General features: G+C 42.8%; 1 protein-coding gene across 13 annotated transcripts in view; it reads right to left on the bottom strand.

Annotated features, from left to right (window-relative positions):
• FGFR2 (fibroblast growth factor receptor 2) overlaps positions 1–23,033 on the bottom strand; it is an 80,377-nt gene that overhangs the window by 40,498 nt on the left and 16,846 nt on the right. For 8 of the 13 annotated variants that reach the window (XM_032115558.1, XM_032115557.1, XM_032115559.1 and 5 more), the window contains exons 3-6: positions 18,932–19,198; positions 18,188–18,262; positions 11,046–11,215; positions 4,917–5,040 (exon numbers count right to left, since the gene is read on the bottom strand). In XM_032115558.1, the coding sequence (XP_031971449.1) occupies positions 4,917–5,040; positions 11,046–11,215; positions 18,188–18,262; positions 18,932–19,198 (636 nt within the window). The remainder of the gene's footprint in view (positions 1–4,916; positions 5,041–11,045; positions 11,216–18,187; positions 18,263–18,931; positions 19,199–23,033) is intronic. The other 5 variants (XM_032115564.1, XM_032115563.1, XM_032115562.1 and 2 more) reach the window with 2 other exon arrangements.

The raw sequence follows: 23,033 nt of genomic DNA, 5'->3' as shown, positions 1-23,033 counted from the left end.
GTACATGTGTTTTTATTAATTTGAGAATGACAAAATGGAAACATGTCCTTAAAAAAAAAAAAAAAATGTGCTCATGCCATGTTCACAGCTAGAGACTGCAAGAGCACATGAAAGTCCAAAAATAAAACTTGACTAGAAACAAAGGCAGAAGTTTTTCCTTCTGTCTAAATGAAGGGAAACATAAACAGTGAAGTACCAACAGCAAAATGTCGATTCCATTTTAATAAGATTTTTAACAACACACTATAAAAAAACAAGAATAAAATTCATCCTATAGCCCTCTAAAACCACCAAGAGTTCAGAATAAAAATGTTTTTCTGCACAGCCATCAGTAAAATCACTCATACATGAGATTTCTGAGGCACAGGCTTTAAACTGAGAGTCATTTAAAATGCTTTCTGGATGAGAAGTTACTCTCACACTGGTTTTATATGAAAATGCGAGTTACTGTTAAGGGACAGCGGCATGGTGTTCTGCCACCCCTAGAGCTCACTCCTCAGCAAGGAGAGCCAAAGGCATGGCTATTAAGAAAATTAGGAACTGCTCAAAGTACTGCTAACCTGGCTGCAAAAGTGCTTCTTTTGAAAAAGAATATATTTGTGACACGTTCGTTTTTATAGTAAACAGCACGGTCAGATTACACATTCTTTGTAGAGGTGTTGTGCTTTAGCAGCTGCTTATACATCCCAGTAAATGAGGTAACATGGCAAACTTCACCTTAAACCAAACCATCCTTTGTCTCCCCGGATGACAACATTAAATAGGGCAGAAATGGCTACCTGGACCAGGACTGCTCAAAGAGTAACCTTTTTTTCTTCTGTCGTTAAAACCCAAATTCAATTAGTTCCTCCACGCTCAAACAGAGCTGCCGCTGCTGAAATTGTACTCCAGCAATAATTGCAATCCAAGAGTGATCTAATTATATACAAGTCTCAGTGGCTGCATTCCCACGTTGCTTCCTACAACCCGGATTCACTACAATACAACTCATAAGTGAAAACCACATCGTTTTCATTCCTTCTCCCTCAAGACTGCACAACTTTATATACGTTTAATGAGAATGGAGTTAGTCTATTAGTAAGCTCACCATAAAAACCCAAGTTTCTACCTACTGTTAAATACAAAGGAGGAGAAAAGGCACTTCAGCTGCATGTAAAAAACCAGCTGATGGGCTGAACTATACAAGGGAGAGAACATTCTTTTAATTAAGGTACTGGATTAGGATTCAAAGACCAGCTTTGCTTCTTGGCTCTGTCACCAGCTTCCTGTGTGACCCAGGGCAAGAAATTTCATCACTCCACAGCTCAGGTTTTCATCTGTAAAATGGACAGTGACATTTCCCTCTCCTGGCCTTGCTGTATTTCTCGTGTAAGCAATTACTGTGTGCTGGCAGGTTGCCCTGGACAATAAGTATCCAATATTAATTGAAGCCTCTGGGTACTACTCTAATAAAAAACTAAAATCGACTCGTCTCCCTTTCTCAGCATCCTGGTGGAGTTTTGTACCACCACCATTTGCCACTACTGCAACCTAACACTTCTGAGTCCCTGAGCAAAGCCCTGCTTGAATCCCTGCTTGGAAATGGAGGAGGAAGGAAAAGGCCATTGACCAGGGTATCCCAAACATTTAAAGAATAGCTTTGTCCAGCACAGAACATCCTGGCCAACTTGAATGGGCCATTCCTTGCTAACAGAGTCACTGTGCACAAGTATCCTGTGCAACAGAGACGCTGCCAATGACTTGCTGCCTTTTTCCTTCCGTATTTTCTACTCCCACTGTAAAAAAAAAAAAAAAAAAAAATCAGTGCAAGGGTTTTGCCAGGTCTGTAAATTTTGAACAAGACCATCTGAGCTGACTCTTAAGAGTTCTTGCAAGTAATTACAAGGTAAAAATGAGAATACTTCACACCTACATTCTGACAAAACTTCTCAGCCCTGCTGGCTCCAGGCTTTTAATTGTCAAAAGAGTTCAAGGTTTGGAAAGTTATTGGCATATTCCTAACTAGCATTGTGTCACTATTTGGCACGATTTTTGCTGGGATACCTCCCAACTCTGTGACATAATCAGAGGGTTCTCTACATTACAACATATAGTCAGATGCTCATGTTAGTGTAATATGTTACCATGTTTAATACCATTTGCTATTACTTACACTTAATCAGCTCTGGAAGCAGTTAAACCATATAGGAAAAGTAATTTCAGAGGCTTTCAACTGACAGTTTTCTACACAGAACTTGACCTAAAATTACGACCTGAAGTTTGTAAGATGCGGTCTACATACGCAGTTGCCTCTAAACAAACATTCATAACTCTCCACAACCCTGTGGGAACTGGAAATTCATATGAAAACAGAAAAAAGGGCATAAAGTTAACTCTGTAGAACTGTCTCAACTAGAATAACTGTCAGAGTTTCCCCTTCTGGCCAGCCTTAATTTACTGCTTCAGCAATTTTATGCTCCACAATTACTGCAAGCCTCCAGCCACATAGGAATGGCTGAGCACTCCAAGATCAACCCCCCTTTAGGCTGAAATCCCAGTCTCTTGAGAGATTCACACTAAATTCAACCCAGGGTGCACATTCCCATGCACAGGTTTTCAAACAGACTCACAATTATAACCTTGAACCCATCAAATGAAATGAAGAAAAAGAGTGGTTAAATTAGTAAGTATGCAGGACTCCAGAATGCAGGTTGTGACTTGCAGAAGTAATTTTTGGACTTCTGGTTTCATTTTTTACAAGACACAAGCAGGGTCCTATGGGTGCCATCAGCTGGGTATCCAGCATCCCAAACCTCTCATCACTTTTGAAAACCTCATTATTTACTTTTCTGCCTCTCTATAGGGAAGGACTAGACATTTAAATAAATGACATAATCCTTACTACCATTCCATTCATTCATGCAGGTCACTATAATTTACTGCCAGGAAAAATAAACTTCTGCAAAATATTCCTCAATGCAAGACATTCAAAAGGCTCAAAGCAGGAGAGGAGGTGAGAGGGCTTCTGACAAATATTTGCTCAAGTGACCGCATCATCCATGAACACATTTGCTAGGAAAAAAAAAATGGGTGAAGAAATTTATGGTCAACATGAAACACACCAGGCTGGGACAGGAAAACAAACAGGGGGTAGAGAAAGGGAATTTTCAACCAATTTCATTTCAGCAAGGAAAGGTTTTGAGTCAGGCCTAGAGCCTGGCAAGCCCCTGCAGGCAGCCTGAGCCCTGGGTGAGGTGGGCAGCAGAGAACCACACCACGCAGAACACAACTTACTGCAACAACTGACAACCATCCCCAGCAGCCGTTGCTGCTGCACCCTCCATAAACTTTGTTTAAACAAGTGTTCAAACAAAAATGGCTCTGCCAGCCACCCAGCTCACCTCAAGCATACCTACAGCTCACTCTGTGACAAAATATTGCCAAGGCTATGGAAATCCTCGCTGCTTTCAGTGTCGACTCCCCAAACTCAAGCACAGCGGAGCTGGGTGGTTCACGGGCTCTAAAGATTTAAATGCGTGAGGGCTGGTGGTGGGGCTTTGGTCTGATGGCATCCCCATCACAAAGTGATCTTTCCCCTCCTCTGCTCCACAAAGGCTAGCTCTCCTTGGTATTTTCACAGGGAATGTTTTCCTTTCTTCTGCCCAGAAAAGCTGACAATTTGGGGGTTTCCGCAGATTTAGGTGGTCTCAGACAAAACAAGACACTACTTTTAAAGACCATCCAAAACAACGCAAGAGATATATTTTTACTCATGTAAAACCAATCAAGAACATGGGACATTAATATTTTGTCACCGTTTTAGTCACACAACCCCAAACTTACAGCAAGATATTCTGCAAAGAATCTATGGAGTTGGGCTGTCTGTCACCAGCTGAAAACAGCACGCAATAATCAAATTAATTTTTGCTTTCAATAGTGATTGATCAAAAGTTCTATTCACAGAGCTTGTAATGTTCAGATCACCTCCCAAAGCTGGAGAGAGCAAAGCCTAGTCAAGGCAAACTTCAGAAACCATGGCTCGGATCCCTAAAGGTTCTACCAGCAGGTCCTATAAGAAAAGCCACACTGATTATTCTGGACAGCAATGCCTTCAGAGTCAATAAAATTGCTCACACCCATCCAGGCTAATCAGCAAGACTAGAGGTGAATAGAAACGGTTCCTGAGATTTCAAGCTCTAAGTTAGCTAAGCATTTAAATAAACATCTGTGATTCTTATTAAAGTCAACAGGATTTAGGTATTAATAAGGTAACATTATTAAGCCTGTGTTTAATAGCCCTGTGTAATCACCGCTTTGCTACTACTTAAAAATTCCCACAGCTGCTTAGAATTTGTCCTCAGGTAAAACACTTCTTCAGAATTTTTATCATCTGTGTTTTGGGCACTGCTCAGAGCCCACCCAGCAGGCTCCAGTCAGATCTCTGTTAGATTGCTGTGAATGCAAAGTGCCTTTCCTGAAGCTCCAGATCTGCTCTAGCTGCGAAGTCAGTATCTAGCTTTTCATTTAAAAAAAAATAATAATTTCATCTATAATAACAGGACTCTAAAGGATTGCTTGACAGTTTTCGTAACTGCAGTTATTAAAGTCTGTGTTAGTACAATTGTACAAGTAATAATTAAATTGTAATACTAATGATTAAAATTGCACCAGCATTTATTATTTGGTCGTCATGGTAAACTTGTGGGTGGATATTACACTTTTTGCCAAGGCAGGGGCAGATTAATCCTAGAGACACGAGTGAGACAGATGAATATATAAAGTTATGAAGCAATTGGCTGTGCAGTGAAATCTTATTTTTAGAGTACTGTGAAATCATCTCCAAAATAAATGCGGAACGTATCGGCTCAGTTCGAAATGCTTTAATAGAGAAAGTCATGAGTTAAAAACATTGTCCTGCCCATGACAGCTTCACTTACCAACCACGTCGAGGTGGTAGGTGTGGTTGATGGACCCGTACTGGTTCTCCACTATGCACGTGTAGTTCCCCTTGTCCGACGGCACCACGCTCTCCATGATGAGGCTCCAGTGCTGGTTACGGACCTGGGGGATGGAACCAGAGAGCTTGGCATCTTCTCAAGCAGAGTTTCACCCTCTCCCCTTCCAAAAGAACTGTTCCCTGAGTAATTAACCTTGTGTAATCCGTGTTTGAAAGCCTCTTCTGTGCTCGTTCGACAGTTCTGGACACTGAAACGATTTATGCCTGATCCAGGACAGCATGGCTTGTAGCAATGAAAGCTTTCACACCTTCTGCTATAAATTCACCTGGCCCCTGCTCTGAGCACTGCAGATGTCAGTGCACACTCAGTCCTCCCAGGCTGACCAGGATGGCACCAATTAGCAGCAGTTGTCTTACCGGACTTTACCTTTCAATCCACTCTGAAGTGAATGCACACCCTCAGGATATTCCCCATCTGTCTCCAAACAGCCAGCTGGTAATAACCACCCATGAGCAACAGAGGATGGCTATGATCCCCTAACATCTAAGTCTCCATCCTTCCTAAAGGCTCAAATACACAGCTCATGTTTTAGAGAAACTGAGGGGTGATGTTTGGGATGCCTCCCCCAGACCTCCTGCTGCTCTGGGGTACCACAAGTAAGAAATGAATCCTAGACTCATGCTGCCTCATGAGAAATGCCTGAAGAAAACCCTCACAGAAACAGAGCATAAGGATATACACTTATCTCACAGAATCCCTCTCAGACAGAATTTATTAAAGGTACTGATTCTGTTCCCATTTGAACTCCAAAGGAGCGCTGGCATTGGTCTCACAGCAAATAGGATCCAGCCAGTACTGGAAGGATACAGAGCCATCCGGTACATACATATATTTCCTGCATCAGAAGTTGGCTCCCAAAATGACCTTTTGCTGGCTATGGACTAATTCCTTGTTTTAGCATTACATTTTTGACAAAGTGCTCAGAAAGCTTTACATTCTGTAGCTGCAATGTACAATTCTTCAACTGCAAAGTACATATTTCAGCAAATGGAATAAAACACAATCTGGTACAGTCATTTTAATCAGCCAAATGGAAAGCAGTAATTCAGGGCTGTACACCAGAAAAATTTATGGACCATTCAGTGACGCTTCCAGTAACCATACATTCTTAAAACATCATTACAACTATAGCTATGAAATCCTGCATCGTGCCTGACTATTCTGTAGGTCCTTATCCAGCAGGAAAAGCTGCACAGGGCCACATCCCAGTGCCAAGAGCCCTTGCTGGAGGTAAAAGTGCCTTCAGTCCAAAGCTTGGAAGAGAAGTTCTCTCTATAAGGGCTCCTGGCTTTCCTAGTTCCTCCAGCCAGTAATTATCTCAATAGCTGGATATTACTATTATTACTCAGTTGTGGACTAATAATATTAGCTAATGACTGGCCATGTGGGCTTTGAAAAGCAAAGGAAGTGTGGACAAGACTTCAGCAGCAGCAGAAGACCATGGATGCTACGATAACGTCAAAAAATGTGTGACACGGCCTCAAAATCTCCAGCCCAAACTTAAAGCTCCTCTCCTCAGCCCCTCACGTTAATGGTCATTGGTTTCATCAAAATGGTATCTTGATTTTTCTTCACTGTGAAGAGCTAAGGAATAAGTTTATAAAACTAGAAAGAGTTTATCAGCGTTACTTCAGCATCTCATTGTTCAGCTAAGCAACTTTGGAAGTCAAAGCTTGGGACAGGAAGAATCACTGTCGTAAACTGTTGGTTAATAACAAATACAACTGCTACATGTTTTGAATATTTTACTTCTTAGGGAGTTATTTTGAAGGACACTTGGTCAAAGTGACCTGAACTTTTTGCCATTACAAGTTTAAAACACACTTCTCAGAATCAGAGCAAGAGTTTTTAACCAATCTGACTGCAAAACAGGAAGAACAGATCACAGTTCCACTAAAGTTAAAACAAAATAAAAATTGTAAACAAGCTGCAAGTAATTAATTTGATAGGAAAACACAAGAAATTGTTTATGTTCATTAAGAAAACATAACTAACTTAGACCCACAAGTGGATATACTGGATGGCAATATTAAAAAGTATTTGTGCAATTTCCCTTCTTGTAACTCCATGGACAGAGATAATATCTTTATAACAAAACAACAGCTTAAGCCACTTCGGTTTAAGCTAAACAACTGTTGTAGAGGCCCAAAGCATTTATGACATATTGTCACACAACTGGATTTATGTCAGGGATCTGGACTCAACAAGATTCAGTTTGTTGGCTTGGTGCTTTCTGGATACAAGTGCAGCATTGCTAAGTCCAGGAAAAAGCCCTTTGCTGGGGATGAGCAGCCTCTTCTCGCACTGAAGATTTCCAAATTCAACATTTCACTCTCAGACATGCCAGAGTCCAGCCACATCCCTGCACCCACACAGCTTGAAACACAGGCTTTGGTAATGTGGCCTTTTTAAGTGAAAGGCCACATCCCTTCATCCAGGCTTTTTCCTGACCAGTTACAGATACTTCTAGAAAATTACTGACATGCCTTTTTTTTGTAGGGGGGGTTGGGGGCATCTTCTCCATCAAATCTTTAACCATTCTTCCAAACAATCTCTCTGAAAGATTCAATTTTTAAACTAAATTAACTATATCAAATGCATATAAACTGCACCCTTAAGTTATAGCTTGGAGGTGGGAAACAAATTGGAATCAAAATGCCAAGAAATATTGGTCAGAGACCTAGGAAAGGGCAAGGAATGTTTCATAGAAAAGTTTTGCTTTTGGAATATCCCGTAAAGAATAGTGGACAGTTCTGTTCAGTCTTAAAATGTGTGTCTTCACTGAATAGATAATGCCATGAAAAGTTGTCACTTAGCTAAAAATGGATCAATTTTAAACTAATTTCGAAGGAAAGGATTAGAAACCAAAATAGAACTCTCCACAAAATCAGCACAGTTCAGACCACAGACACACAGCGGTACTGCTCAGGCAAAGAGAACAAGTACAGAACATCCCTGCAAAGGCCATAGGCTTGTGCAGTTGTTCCTATAATCAGAACTTTTCTTACTCTGTATTTACCTGGCTGAATTGAAGTGTGTGTAAGACGACTGCAGTGATGAAGCTTATCCAAAGGCATAGGTGAAAATACACACGTGTTAATGCTTAAACAGTAACAGCTGATAGAAGTCCATTTGCTTTCTGGGTGGTGTACAGGAAAGAAAAGGCTCCTGTGGTCTCAGAGAGGATTTAGATTATCAACTCAAAGAAAATACTAAATACCTCTAAAGGCACAAACAAGAGCTATCATCACTTCAAAAAATCAGAGTAAAAAGGATTTTGATGTTCAATAACTGATCCCATTCTCTTTATTTTAAGGAGATTGGGTATATCTTGAAAGATCATACAAGGATCAATTTTGAAATTCACCACCCAGAATTAGTCAGAGTACAGGAATTCCGCCCTGGAAGCTATCTTGGCCAGCACATACACCCTCCTGCTAGCCTGCCTGAGTGCAAATTGACTCAAGACATTCCCCAGTCCGAGGGACAAAGTGCTACAGGCCACTATCTGATTTTGATAAAAACAATACACCAAGGGATTTCGTAGCTCTTAGCAGGAAAGAGGTGGCTGAAGGATTACTGGGAAGCTTCACGTTTTCTCTCCCTTCCCTTTGTCCCTTAAGGCTTCAAAGGATGATTGTTTCTTCTGTCAGATACGGTTTGCTTTCAGCTATTCTATCCCAAAGTACTGTGAATATCTCCAGCAAAAATGCCCTCAGATTCAAGACAAGCTAAGGTGCAAGACTTATGAGCTGCTGTGATACCTGGTTGAAGACAGACCAACACTGATAGACTCAGTCCTTCCTGAGGATTCCTTCATTAAAAGTTCCGTGGTATAGTGGTGTCAAGAAAATGCAATTTTCTCTCTATTCTAGTATAATTTTGCATGAGCCCACAGTGACTTCAGCCTGCCCCCTCTGACAAGATGAGGACACAGGTTCCAAAAGCTCTGGAGTCCTCACTTTTTAACACCCATACACTGGAAACAAGCTTCAATCTTCAAAGATGATTATTCAAAATGACAGAATGTAGAATATACATGGATTTGGTTGATTTGACAATGGTAAGTAAATCCTACAACATAATTTAAAATGTAATGTATTTCTGAGCAACAAGAAAGTCTGAAATCCTCGGCTGTGTGCATTTTTTTTTCCTTTGGACTAAAAAGATATAAGAAGTTATGATTTAGAATTAGATTTATAGGCTTCACTTATCCAGCTGGCTTTAGGAACAGGCATCTGTGGTTCCTTCCCAGAGTACATACATACCTAGGAAGTTGAATACATTTAACAAACATGACCAGAAGTTTAATTTCTGCCACTTAATGGGCACAAGTCTAAATGATCTCACCCAGCTCCCCAGCACAGACTAGCAGTGCCAGCATGGAAGCCCCACACGAGCTGATTTAGCCCACCAAAGATCCCCCTCCCAAACCAGACACCAGGTATCTCCATCCTGCCTCTCTAGACACACATTTTCCTTCATGGTCTTCAAGAGTCATATCTTCATTTCCCCTTCATCAGATGCAAAGTGTTCAAATAACAGTCTGGTTAGTACCAGAACAGTTAGTATTATTTTCCAAGACAGGATTAGTTTGGTTGGGTTTTTTTTTTCTTTAATTGGCGCTTTTTTTGTTTTTAAAAAAGCACTGAGAAGGGCAAAAATCACTGAATTGGAGCCAATTCGTTAACACTCCACAGCGTTATGAAAGGCAGAAGGTGTTGCCAGGTGTACACTCATAAGCAACAGTAATTTATGGTGCAAGCAAACATAGATGGAAAAGTCTACTTAGATAATTAGTGCTCATGCAGGGAGACTTTCTGGGCTCCGCTCTCTGCTAACACTAATGTTGGAAAAACTGACACTTTCTACAGTAAATCCAGCTAGAGAGGAAAGGAGACTGAGGCTTGTCCTCCTCTGCACTGGAAAACAGATTTTTTGCACCGAGCAGGACCTGAATCAACAGCACAAAGCAATGGCTCACCCAAGGCAGCCCCCCAACAACGCTGCAATCATGGGGTCAAGGCAGGGGTGCAGGACTGGGGGGCAGCCTCAGGACTCAGAATTGAGCTCTGTCTGGCAGAGCCAGTTAACTTGCATCTAATGACAACTGCAAACTGCTCGGAGCAGCTCAGCACAAGCTCCAGGCTGGGGATTCCAACCCTGACACGAGGTGACTGCCTCAGAAACTTCTCCTCCTTGGGGAGGAGCTGCTGAGGTGTCGGGGACGTGAAGAAGCTGCTGAGAGAAGACCCAGAGAAGAGGTGAATGGAACTCAGAAATGGCAACGCTTGAACAGCAATTTGCCATCAAAGTCATGCATTCCCAATTCCTTGGAAGAGTGGGATCAGATGACCGAATCCTGACTTCTGACCTGACCTAGGCAGATACCATGAGGTTAAAGGTCCGTGCACTAACATACAGAGAGAGCTGGCCTCCCTAAAACTCTCTCTTAATCAGTAACCACCAACTCAAAATAAGACATCTAATCTGAAGCTGTTTAAAATTCAAACAAACCCTTCCAAGTAATTGCTGTTACTTTCCCTCAAATTCTTCCCATTTCAGTTTCACAGGCCATAAACTCTATAGAAAATAATAACTTTTGACTTCCAAGCCTTCCTTTATTAAACTGCCTTACACTCACCAAAGCGAATGGTCATGTTTTTAACAATGCAGCCAAAAGTGAATAGAGCAAAACAGTCTTAATCTGCTCTGCAAAGTCAGTCTTTAGTTTTCCAAATACGTCTCTATAAATAATCCTTAGCTGCGCTGCTAGGCTAGAAGCTTGAATTTCAGAAAAAAAAATAAATATAGAATTAGTGCTCAGTAACCGCCAAAGAAACCACCCACCCTTCCCCAGAAGAAAACAACTACCTCCTTTTGCTTCCACGTTTGATCCAAGGCCATTAAAAGATTTTCTGTTGACTTCAGCAAGTTTTTGGTTTTGGTTTTTTTTGAGAGGGAGGAGGGCTGGGTTTGAGAGGTTGTTTTTTGTTTAACAGCTTTGGTCAAGAACACAAATTACAAAATCCCATCATAAGCCCTTACCTTGTACCCGCCAATGCGATGTTCCTGCTTAAACTCCTTCCCGTTTTTCAGCCACCGCATGGTCGGCGTTGGGTTTCCCATGGCCGGGCAGCGGAACTTGACGGTGTTGGCGGCTGGCACGGCGTGGAGCCTCTTCTCCATTTTGTCCGTGTGTGTCCAGTAAGGTGCCCCTGTTCCAAAGGGAGACATCCAGAAAACATCACCACTCGGGAACTGAGCTCCCTCTCCAGCCCCTTCCACAGCTATAAGGAGCCGCATGTACTCGTTTTAAGCACGGTTTAGGCAGAGTACCTAAAGTACCATGGAGATCATGTGCTGCAAGTGTCAGCCAGGGTTTTGCAAACGGGTCAGTCTGCTGCTCTGAGTATTCCATTTGTGACAAAATTCCAACAATTAACCACAGACAACCTTTGTTTTGCATACATCAAATAAGACGGAGGGACTGAGTTTTCATCAGATGCTTCTGACCTCAAGGTGAGTTACTATGAGGGTTCAAACTCAGAATTCCTGGGCCTCAGCTGTGAAACCAGACAGACCAAGACAGAAGTCTCTTGAAAGCATCAGCCTCCACGTTTCCCCTTCTGTGAGACGGAGGATAAAAACGCCCACCTGTCTGACAGCACGCTAAAACCTACAGGGTGTGATGCCAAGGTGACCCGTGCTGCTACTGCCATAGAAACCACTGAAATGTACTTACAAATGGAACGTATTTCTGAAATCTTAACCCAAGAGGAGGAAACCAAATGAGTAAATGTGGATCGGCAAAAAACATTTACCATTTTGCAGGAATTTCCCACACTAATGAGCCTCTTGAAGTCCAAAGGGTCAGTGACATCCAAAAACATGGCATAAAATGAGAGTGTCTTTCTCAGCCCACATTGTCTGAGGTGATCACTCTTCGCAGACCCTGACATGGCTCTCCTGGCTCTCACTCACTCCTTGCCACGTCCTGGTCCAGCCTGCACCCACGTTAACATCGTGAGAAGCACATTTGTCATGTAGCAGTGGAGGAAATAGCAGAATAAAATTTACAACTACCCACACATTTTCACCCTCCAAAAAGTAAACTTGGATGCATAGATCCAAAAACAAGGTTATCCCATGCTCTGGATCCTTGCACTACTTCGTCCACATTTCGCAACAACTTCATAGCATTGCTTCAGTTGTCTCACCATAATAGTTTTTTTTAAAAGTTAAAGATTCAAGATCTGTTTAATAGTAGGAAACATTAATTTCTTTTACAATGGAGTTTTCCTGAAGCAAATCAGATTAGCGTGGAATTTTTAGGACTAGAGGGGTCCAGAAAAATAACTCCATTTCTCTCAGCCCTGTTTCATTTCCTTCATTAGCAGGCCAACACTCCACTATAAATAAACTCTTCCGTTCCTCAAATATTTATAGCAGTACTTACAATCAGTGCAAATTCAGAAATCCTGCTACCCCCCTCTCTAAATAAAAATACAGCTGGACAGAAAATACAGGAATAAATCCTTTAACAAAGTCTCTCTCAGTATAAAGAAAACATTCTAAAAGCAAGTCCTATAATGATGCTATGAACGATAAGTGTTTGGGTTGGTTTGTTTTTTTTTTTGCCCGAAGTGGCAATTAGTGTTAAAATTAATGAAGTAGAAAAGCAAAGCAAATTTGTGCATGTAATCAAAATAGAAAATCAAGTAACTATTGAAAATTTAACTGCAACACTAAGGAATTGTTACTCAGACTAAAGTGAGTTAGGGATGCAAGGAAAATCACTGTTAACATTATTTGCTAAAAGCAGGATCACATTAAAACAACAGAAGACTTTAAACAAAGCCAACCAGAGGAATTAACTACTACACTCAAAGGCCAAATTACATTACAAGTACACCAGGAAAAGGCAGAATTACTTGCTGGTACTGAGGGATTAAAAAGCTGCTTTCTCTGGACTGCTAAAAGGTCTTGCACAAGGCAACACAAGGTGACCACTCCTGGTCCCTACCCACAGCTCCCACAAAGGCAAAGCAAACTGGGGCAGGTCAAAGACAATCAACCATCCAAACCAGTTTTATCACCATCCCAGACAGAGCTGAGTGCTTACTTTAGCCTCCAAATGGGTACTGCCAACCCAGCCACTCTGCAGCAAGCACGGTTATTTCTCATCACGTCCATCACATGCACCTTTCTCATACATATGGAGCATAAAAAGCTCAGATGCAGCCACTGTTAGGCACAGCCTCTGAGCCACGGGCTTCACAGCTCACCCATGGCAATGCTGCCCTGCAGCCCATAGGCTGGATGGGCCAAACTCTGGGAAGCTCCCATCAGGGTACAGACTGGGACCAGGGCACTGGAGCCAGTCAGGATACAGCCACCAGCAGCTCCCCAAACAAAGCTGCTTCATGCAGCCAGGTCTGTACCATGTCATAGTACAGCCCAACCTCTGGTTTTCTTGAAAATAACTATCCTTTCCATGAACAATCTGCTCCTGGAAAGGCTCCAATACAACAAATGCACAGGGAGGGAAATCTCTGATGGAGACGGGTGCAGAAAAGAGGCCAGGAAGATGCAGGCAGAAATGAAGAGAAGCGGCTCAGTTTTGCCCCACAGAAGGGGAAAGGAAACATCCCAGAATGGGAGAAAGGACTGTTTGGAAAGTTTCCCCTCACACAACCCTCAACATAACCTGCAATGCTCCTGAATTACAGGTCAGCTTGGAGAAAAACTTGCAGACTTCACATATGGAAAACACCATCTGAAAATGCTCCAAGACATCCTACGTTTTTACTATTGGCAGCTCCTCAGCATGTTTAAGCAAAAGAGGAAAAGGCAGCAATGTCCACAAACCATCACACTTGCCCTCAAATTGTGCTTTCATCCAGTGATTGATCTGATTAACACACAGCTTTCTTCTTTATAGATTAAATCATCATAACCTAAGAACACCTTTTACTGCTTCAATTTGTCTTGAAAGGAAAAACACCGAGCTTCACTAAGCCAGTAATGAACATAGTTAATGAGCAGATACCACCAGGTGCTGACTGCTCTCACGGGCCATGTCCATCACATCCCATCACTGCTACCAGGACAGGTGGAAGTAGGTGGCACCACTGCTAGAAGTTCACAGTAACCACAGGGCAGACTCCAGCATGAGGCAGTAACAAGCAGCAGGGGAACGGGTGGGAATTCCTGATTGCTTTTAGAGTTCTCATTAGTGAAGAAAATATCCTGCTGACCCACACTGCACTCCGCTGCAAAGACATCTCATCAGCCAGATCTCCTGCATGTGAAATTGAAATAGGAAGCCCAGGGGACCACTTCACTTCAGGACTCCTCAGTTTTTATTGGGACTTCTCTATACAAAGAAATACAAAAGTAGTCAACTGCAAGCCTGCCTGACAAGCCCCTCAAGCAGGCAATAGAGTGCCTGAAGTGACCACATCAAACCCCTCCAAGGTCTTCAGTACTATTGTATTTGACCTTTAATTAAAAACCACTTCTAGGCAACATCCAATTTTTGCTGCTCCCCTGAGTGGGTTTCCACTCTACAGGATTTGATGAATTTGAACCTTGTTTCATCCTTTCTGAAACTCTTCAAGGCATGAAAGGAACAGCATGTGGATTACATTTAGATACTTTTTGTTCTTGGTGCCAATTTACCATTGCTTGGCCCAGAAGAAATTGTTTAAAGGGCGATAAGGAAAAAAAAATTGTAAAGCTTCCAGTTGCCTGACCAGCATTCGAGGCAGAGCAGCAGCATCTTCAGGGCTACCCAGGAGTCTACAGATAAATTAGTTGGTGGACTTGATTGCAGCCACCACAACAGCTGCTGCTGTGCCAGCATCAGGTCAGGATTACAGAAATCCCTCAAATTAGGGCTACCTCTCAAAACCACAACGAGGATGAGGCAGTAAGGGCCAGCAGTGTCTTTTCCACTGCAGCCAGAATGATGATCAGCACCTAAGTTTGTAAAAGCTAGTCCATGGAGATGACCCTCCAGAACCAAGCTAAGGCCCATCTTTAGGGTAACAAAGGGGAAAACTCAAGTTGCCAACAAAGCCATTTTGTGGAGAAAGGGGACTGCTTTGCAGTGGAACCAATCCTGCACCTTCCCCACAAGCACTAATCCCTTCAACAAAAGCTGGAAGTAATAAAAAGCTATTCAGGATGCAGTCTGGAACAAATCTACCACAGTGTTTTTTCAGACAGTTCAAATATCTGTCAAGCTAAAGGGACGCCAAACCCAGAGTGAAATCTGCTCTCCATGCCTCTTGCTGAAAAATACACACAGGGCCAGTGGTCAAATGCACACGGGTACACAGCAGTGCCCTCCTCTCCCAAGGATGAGCTGCTCCTCACAGCTACAGAGTCACCTACAGCCTCCACTGACTTCAAGAGCAATTGTATTTTCTGGGCAGCCTTAAAAATTACACTAGATTTCCTCAACAGCCTCTCCACCTGCATTTGAAAACCTTGGCCTCTGAAATATGTATCTGTAACAGAGGCAAAGAAAATAAAACAGCTTAAAAGAATACTTAGCAGCATAAATAAAACAGTTCTAAAAGGTTTTAGTTTTAAGTATGCAGGAATGAGAATGCCAAGGTTCAGCTTCCTGTTGAAGGCACTACAGCCATTTCCTGCCTCATCTCATCATAATTAACATGCCGAGACAGCTGGACTTTATCAGAATTGTTTCATCAAAAAGCAACAACCTTTGAAGACCATGGCCTTTTGTTTCCATCAGTAAAGGCATAACCAGGCCAATTTCCATTGCTTATCCTTAATGATCACAGCTGTAATTTGTATGTAAATTATCAGTTAAATCGTTTGAGATCTGCAAAGCTCAAACCATGATTCAGGAAACACTTAAAAGGCTTCTGTAAAAGAGCAGCAGCCAGGGGCTCTTGTGAGGTCGTGGACTACCCCAGGCTCTACATCTCATAGGCAGGAGAAGGTAAAAGACATTGGCCACTGTGTACCACTGCCTGCCCCCCAGCACACCCAAGGAAGACACAGCTCCTGGTTAACTCTTCCATCTGCCTTGTAACACCGTATCTTCCATTAGAAGTGGCCTCTTGGATGTGATAGAAAATTTCGAAGAGGAAAAGAAGGCTTACAAGGCACACCACACCAAGTCCCACCCCTCACTTTCATACAGCTCTGATCTTGCCAAATCACAGCCCTTTTTCAGCAGCCTTGTATTAATCCAAGGCGGTCACTGTGATGCAACTTTTCACTGAACACAGAACATTTGGAGGGACGCGGTGCCACGAGCCTTTGGTCGTTGTCCTGCTTCCAGCTCAGGCCATGGGAGGCTGCGCTGCTCCCTCAGCACACAGTGGCCACCTTTTAAAGAGCAGTCCAACAAGGAATTGCTTGTGGAACACTCTGCTCAGGCCCAGATCTGTCTTCTTGCAGTCTCCTCCCTTCCATCTCCATGGCTGCACTTTCCCCGCCGTCCGCGATGTTTAAACGTTTGCACTCGAGAGGCATCTTTCACTTGGAACAGGGAGTGTGCCTGGCCCCTGCTGCAGCACACACCCCTGTCCCAGCAGATGGACACTGTCAAGGGCCTTTCACCAGCTCCCCAATCAAGATTGATTAACAGTAGCTCAAAATGATAGCTCGTTTTACAAGAACGTCATTAGCGCAACCACTGAGTACTGCTCCCTGTCGCTGGAAGGGCAGGAATCCTTCTGAGGCCATTACAGAGCACAGCTGCCTTGAGAGCAGGTCCTTTACTTATTCCAAAAGCCATTTATGCTCACGATTGATCACCAAAGCCACCACTGCAGATCAGAAGCACAATTGTTACTGAAAATATTGTAAGCCCTTTTCTGACCAACACCAACAAAGCTTTAAGAAATAGCAAACATCAGAAGTGTTTCCTAAAGGCAATTTCTAAACATGGTTCCATCTCAGGGCAGCACTAACATTGCCTGGATTGGTGGGTTTTGCCTAGACAACCTCTTTTAAAAGCAGTGTCCCTTTTCCAAACTCTCCAATTATCTTCGCCACCACATTCCTCTGTCAGGGCAGCCTCCAGCTGCCTGATCTCAGCCCCTTCCAGAGGCACCTGTGCATCAGCCTGGGTTAATCACACCAACAGATGGCAGGGGCCAAACAGGCAGCTAGGAACTTATATCATTTTAAATAGCATCTAATGTTTCACAGCCTCAGACCAGGGGCAGCCGCACACAAAAGGCACTAACCAGGGGAGCCGAAATCAGGCTCGTACTTTATCACCTGAACAAGTGTTCCAAGCTGCAGTGCAGCTGCCAGTTACTGATCAGGCTGAGCAGCACACACACTCCCTGCCCACTGTGGGTGCCACTCACTGACATCTCCCCTGAAGGATTTCTCTGCTCTCTGTGTTATTGACTTTACCAAGCACCAGCGATAGCAAACCACCAGGCACCGAGGGGGTTTTGCAATGCTGCACAGCGGCATAAGGAACCAATATGAATTTTACACACCTTTTTTTTTTTTTTACTCTTAGAGAGTGCTCTATTTAGAGCTTATTAATAGCTTTCCAAATTCTCTAAAGAGGACGAAGTTTAACATTCAGATAGGTTTAAGGCTCTTTAGCCCATTTTCATCATATATAAGTAACACAAAATGTGGGTTTAGCGCTGAATTGCCTGCTTTGCAACAAACCTTAAGGTCCTTTGCAGACAAAAGAACCTCATTGTCTCCAAATTCATTCTCCCTGGGTAGATTTCTGCTGAGATTAAGGATTGAAGGATTTTCCTCCTTACAATTTAATTTTTTTTTTAAAGTTTCCATACCACCTTTTAACAAAATGAGCTGGATCTTTGTTTCTTCTGTTAAATTTCTGCTCAGGTTCAGGAAAAGTTAGTTCATCTGTGAGAGTCTAAACCAGACAAAGACCAAACTTCGATTCAGGAAGAAAGGAAACGCAGGAAGAAGGGAGGAAAGAAAGTACAGACCAGAAAAGCATGTTCAAAAGAATATTAGTTTATTTTATTTTTCTTTTCCAAGTTACGAGCTACGTGAAACAGAAAACGGAGGAGGACAAAGATATCACTATTTGACAGTACATGCAGTTAACAATCAGGAAGCTCTGAAGACAGGAGTGCAAAAGATGGGACATAATTTTCCACGTGGATCTTGCTAGTGACTTCTGGCAGCTTGCTGTTACTTACTCATCTGATTGCTGTCATTCACAAAGTCCTCGGACCCATCATTGTCGTCTTCATCATCCCCAGAGGAAAGAGCATCTGCACATTAAAAACAACCAAGTCTTTAAACCAGCCTGGTTTTTCTTTTACAAATAAATTGATAAGCTACATCTTAGACTGTATATCAAGAAGAACAAGTGTTTATGTTAGTTGTGCAGAAGCTAGAGAAAAAGAAAATCCAGCCACAAAATGTGGTATTTGTGCATAAAATTGTAACAAAACTAGCTAATAGTCCTGAAGTGCTACAAAGTTTCCCAAGGGAGTTTGCTAATTGCAAAAGAAATCTCTTTCCACTTAAAATTTTAATTTCTGTTGGAGAAATTCAGTTGAACAGAACTGAGCATCTCCAGAACAATTTATCTCTAAACTTGAAGGATGTAGAACACCTTTTTTCCTCTTCTGATGCAGGGGGCAAAAACTGTATTCATTCTACTGTCTTTATCATCATCACAGCAACACTGTCTAATTTAATCCTGTCAGAGTGGCATAAAACAGAGAGCTCTTCAGCAGCTGTTAATCACTACAGAGCCCGTAGATACAAACTGAGTCCATTTCAGGGTCAGGACAAGGAGAAAAATCCCCAAAACAGCTAGAGAACTCAGCTTAACTCACTGTGCCCAAGTGGACTGTTTCATGTTATGTCATAATGTGTCTTAGCATCACATTTTACAGCTTCTACATGCAAAAACCTGTGTTTGACTCACTCACCTGTAACGTTTACAATGAAGTACAGAGTATCACTGTCTAGGGTCCTAACAGCAGTGCAAGCATAGAGGCCCGAATCTCTGGCTGTGGCATCCTTAATTTGTAAGTACTCCCCAATAATCACTGTCCTATTGTCGGGCCCCAAAGGGAGCCCATCCTTAGTCCAACTGATCATGACGGCGTCTCTCAATTGACAGCGCAACTCAAGCGGCTCTCCTGGAAGTGCTGAGTAAACATCTGGCTGAGAGATTTGGTATTTGGTTGGCGGCTCTGCGAAGGTGGAAGGAAAGGAGGAAAAAATAGAAGAAAGAGAAGGGAAAGGAGAGAATTTCCAACACAAGTCAGTGAAGGCCCTTTTCATCCACGGAAATCAAGTTACGTTAAACAAAAAAGTTTCATCCAGATCAGCCCAGCATTCTGTGTTGCAAAACTGAACCGCATGCGAGTTATTTTCAAGAAGTTAACCGCAAGTAAAGCTCAGGCACTTCTGATCAGTGTCTTGGCATGTCCCTTGTCCCCAGTGCCACACTAACACACGACCCTTCTCATTGGTCACAGAGAGCTGGGGACAACGACTGGGGGCTTCAAAGGACTTGTAGGAGCAAGAGGAGTTCAAAAGGCAAATTTTAGTTCCTATCTTAGCATTTGGGTCCACAATTCAAATGAGCAATTATCTTTCCTCACCTGATTTTAATATAAGTGGCTTTTTTGTTTTTAAAACCTGAGAAGTGCTGTTTTGAAAGAAAAGGATACCCAAAAAACCTTTCACTCACCAAGCTAATAAACATGAATTCCTATACACAGCATATACGATGTCTTTAATTTTCCTCCTTGTGCCCATCACAAAGTCTCTACATTTGCCTCCTACACTGCCAACACTACTCTCCATGACAGTAACTTTTTCCTTTAAATTCTTTTTTTGCTTCATTACTTATTTCACAACCTCTCCCAAGTGGAATACAGCAGAAACCCATGAGCACAAGCGAAGCTTTCAAAGTCAAAGTATGCACAGAAGTTCAGAACGAAATGGCTCATCTGTCAGCTCCCTTTTGTAACCCAGTAACAAGAAGAATGTCAAACCACAGTCTTTTTCCAAAAAACTACATCTGCCTATAGTTACTAGAGCTTCATCCCCACCCCTTACAAGGCCAGCTCTCAGCAAGGGGAAAGGAACTGCAGCCCCGGGCACTCCAGACTGTCTCCACAGTGCAGTGGGAAGGCTCAGCACACCTACGATGGACTCAGGCTGTCCCAGATACAGGCACTGCTTCTGGAACTGCTTCCTCCCTACCACCCCAGAATCCCTCTCCTAAGGGCCTCACCAAGGGCGGCAGGAATGGTAAATAAAGGGAAGAAGCACCGAGGCATCTTCTGTTTGCTCAAGGGGAGGGTCAGAGCACACAGACAGCTGCTCACCGTGCACCCTGGACACGTCCTGCCCTGCACAGGTACCAACTGTGCACCCAGAAATAAAACACCTCTCTGTCTGCTTGGGACTCTGAGGGACTACCAAGAGGTGGCTCTTTGATGTCCACGCTTCCTTCTGAGAACACCAAAACCCTGAAACTGGTATTTCCTTATCCTTGGGGCACAACACTGTCATTTCTTCTACCACACGTTCAACAGGAAAGGCTGAAACAAGCACCACATCTGAGCAGGCTGTAGATGGGAGTCTGGAAACGCTGAAGTTCTGTCAGTAGTTGAGTTTTGTGTAGCCCTGCAAGGAGCAGGGAGTTGGACTTGGGTCCCTTCCAACTGGAAATATGATTCTGTGACCACCAGAAGGGGCCAGCACAGTGGGGGACTCATGCATTTTAGATATCAGGTTCTACTGATGGGCTTGGAGACAGCATGCCCAGTTTTTCTCCCACTCATCCTGCAATCCTGTTGTTCCAGGCATGTGCCCTCCCAAAGCTTCTCTTGCCTTTTTCCTTAGGGCAAACATGTTTTCTCAAAGAACAGGTTTGACACATGCATCACACCAAGGTGGCACATAAAACCCATCCCAACACGGCCAGTTATGGAGACTGTAAAGCTTCTTGAATTTCGATTTTAAAACAAGGTCTCTAAACTTTCTAGCGTGCGGAGTTCCATCTCGGAGTCTAGGACAGGCTCCAATGCAGCTTTATACCCCTTATAAATGAATTCAGTCTCGCCAATACAGTCACAAACCCACAGATCTGCAGCGCAGGTGTTTCACTGAGTGCTACATCATGCTCTTAGAAATCGAATTTCCAGAAGGAGCATGAGCTCCTTTCTACATGTATTTTGTCACAGTAATGAGTGCATTTGAGTCTGCTTGAGAATTTTTTTTTAATTAGATTTCACTGCGAAGTAAAAAAAGGTACCTGAAGCCAGTTACCTAATTTACTTTGAAGTTGGTAAGACTTCTTTGTAACGCTCTACCTGCAAAGAAAATTTCTTTTACAGAGTTTACACTGTGCCAAAAACGTACTGGAGTCTAAAAATGTCTTTGTTTAAACTTTTTAAAAGCCACCTTAGGTGATGATACCTCAACCCTCCTTTAAGTGCATTAGAGCCTTTTGCTGAACAGTGCCAGGAAACTCACAGGATGAGCCCACACACAATTAAAAGGAAATTAAAATGAAAATTTTTTAACATCAAATCCCTGATTTCATCTCTTTTAAACTACTAACCCCAAGTTTGCACTGAGTTTTCAACACAAATCCGAATCCAAACTCTAGAAGAGTAATATAGTTCAAAATTACAATTAAAAAAAATTCCTCTTACAAAGAAAATTACTGGAACACTCAAGAAAAACAAGTTTCAAATAGGTATTAGCATTTGGTATGCATTATCCTCCTCCATTTCTTTCTCTCTAGAGTATCAGGGAAGATGCAGCAAAATGTTGTCATGATATAATGAAGTCATGTTTGGAAATTGTGAGTTATTTCAGGTAAGCTTTTGTGATGCCAAACTACATTGTAGCAGCACTTAAGACTGTCACTTTTTATAATGTTTGCCTATAAACTTTTTTCCAGTGTGGGTTTGAAATGGTGCCCAAAAGCAAACAGAGAACAGGTGGGATTCTGAGGCATGAATCCGCCCAACAGCTTCACTGCAAAAATCAACCAGTTCAAACTGTTCAGAAGTTCCCAGCAGCACTTAAACAACCTATGCTGCAAAGTTAACTCTCCCTGGGACACTGCACATGGGTTTTTGCACTGCTCTGAAGTTTAGGGATGAATTTTGAACTCACGTCCATGCTGTACCATCAAACCAATGGCTCCCCTGTGGATAACCCACTATCACATCCATGCCCCTACAGCCCTCTTTGATGCTCTGCCTTGGAACTGGATCCTCAGCCATCACCAGAGGCCTATGAACCAGCCCATTGCTGGATTTGTCACATTAGATATAAATAAATTTTTACAATCAGGGTGGCACTGGCACAGGTTGCCCAGAGAGGCAGTGGATGCCCCAGCCCTGGAAACATTTAAGGCCAGGCTGGACAGGGCTCTGAGCAGTCTGGTCGGGTTGAAGATGTCCCAGCTCATTGCAGGGAGGTTAGACAAGATGGCCTTTAAAGGTCGCTTCCAACCCAAATCATTCCTTGATTCTAAGGCAGCACAAGGTTCCTTTTTAAGCAAATCCTGCAAATCCAGTAACTGTGGCATTGGTCCCTCCTGCAAAGGCGCACTACCTGATGTGAATCACACCTGTCAGTCACCTCTTAAAACACCAAACAAGCAACAAAGGCACGTGCAGAACGACTCTGGGTGTTCTTAAACACTGCAGGACAGGGGACACTGTTTCTGCTTTTTCTGCTCTCAGCTACATCCTTATTTGCAATAGTGGTGCACACAATGTATTTAAACTTCATAGGTGGAGCTGTTGAACAATACTGCCATGGAAAACCAAGCTGCTCTTAAATAAACAGCTGTGAACTTTTTCTCTGCCTGCTCATACAGCCTCCACAGCATGGTTTATGCCATCCAGCCAGCAAGTGGAGTAAAGACTATTTGTATAAAAGCCATGACCACAATAGAGGACTGGGGACACTCTGACTGCTCTAGTTCAGATTATTAAGACATGCAATTGCATTCCAAATCATGTTTCTGTTCCAGATTGGGTCACTGAGAGA

Source organism: Corvus moneduloides, chromosome 8 (assembly GCF_009650955.1).
Source record: "Corvus moneduloides isolate bCorMon1 chromosome 8, bCorMon1.pri, whole genome shotgun sequence".
Classification (NCBI taxonomy): Eukaryota; Metazoa; Chordata; class Aves; order Passeriformes; family Corvidae; genus Corvus; species Corvus moneduloides.
This window is presented reverse-complemented; position numbering and strand designations above follow the sequence as displayed.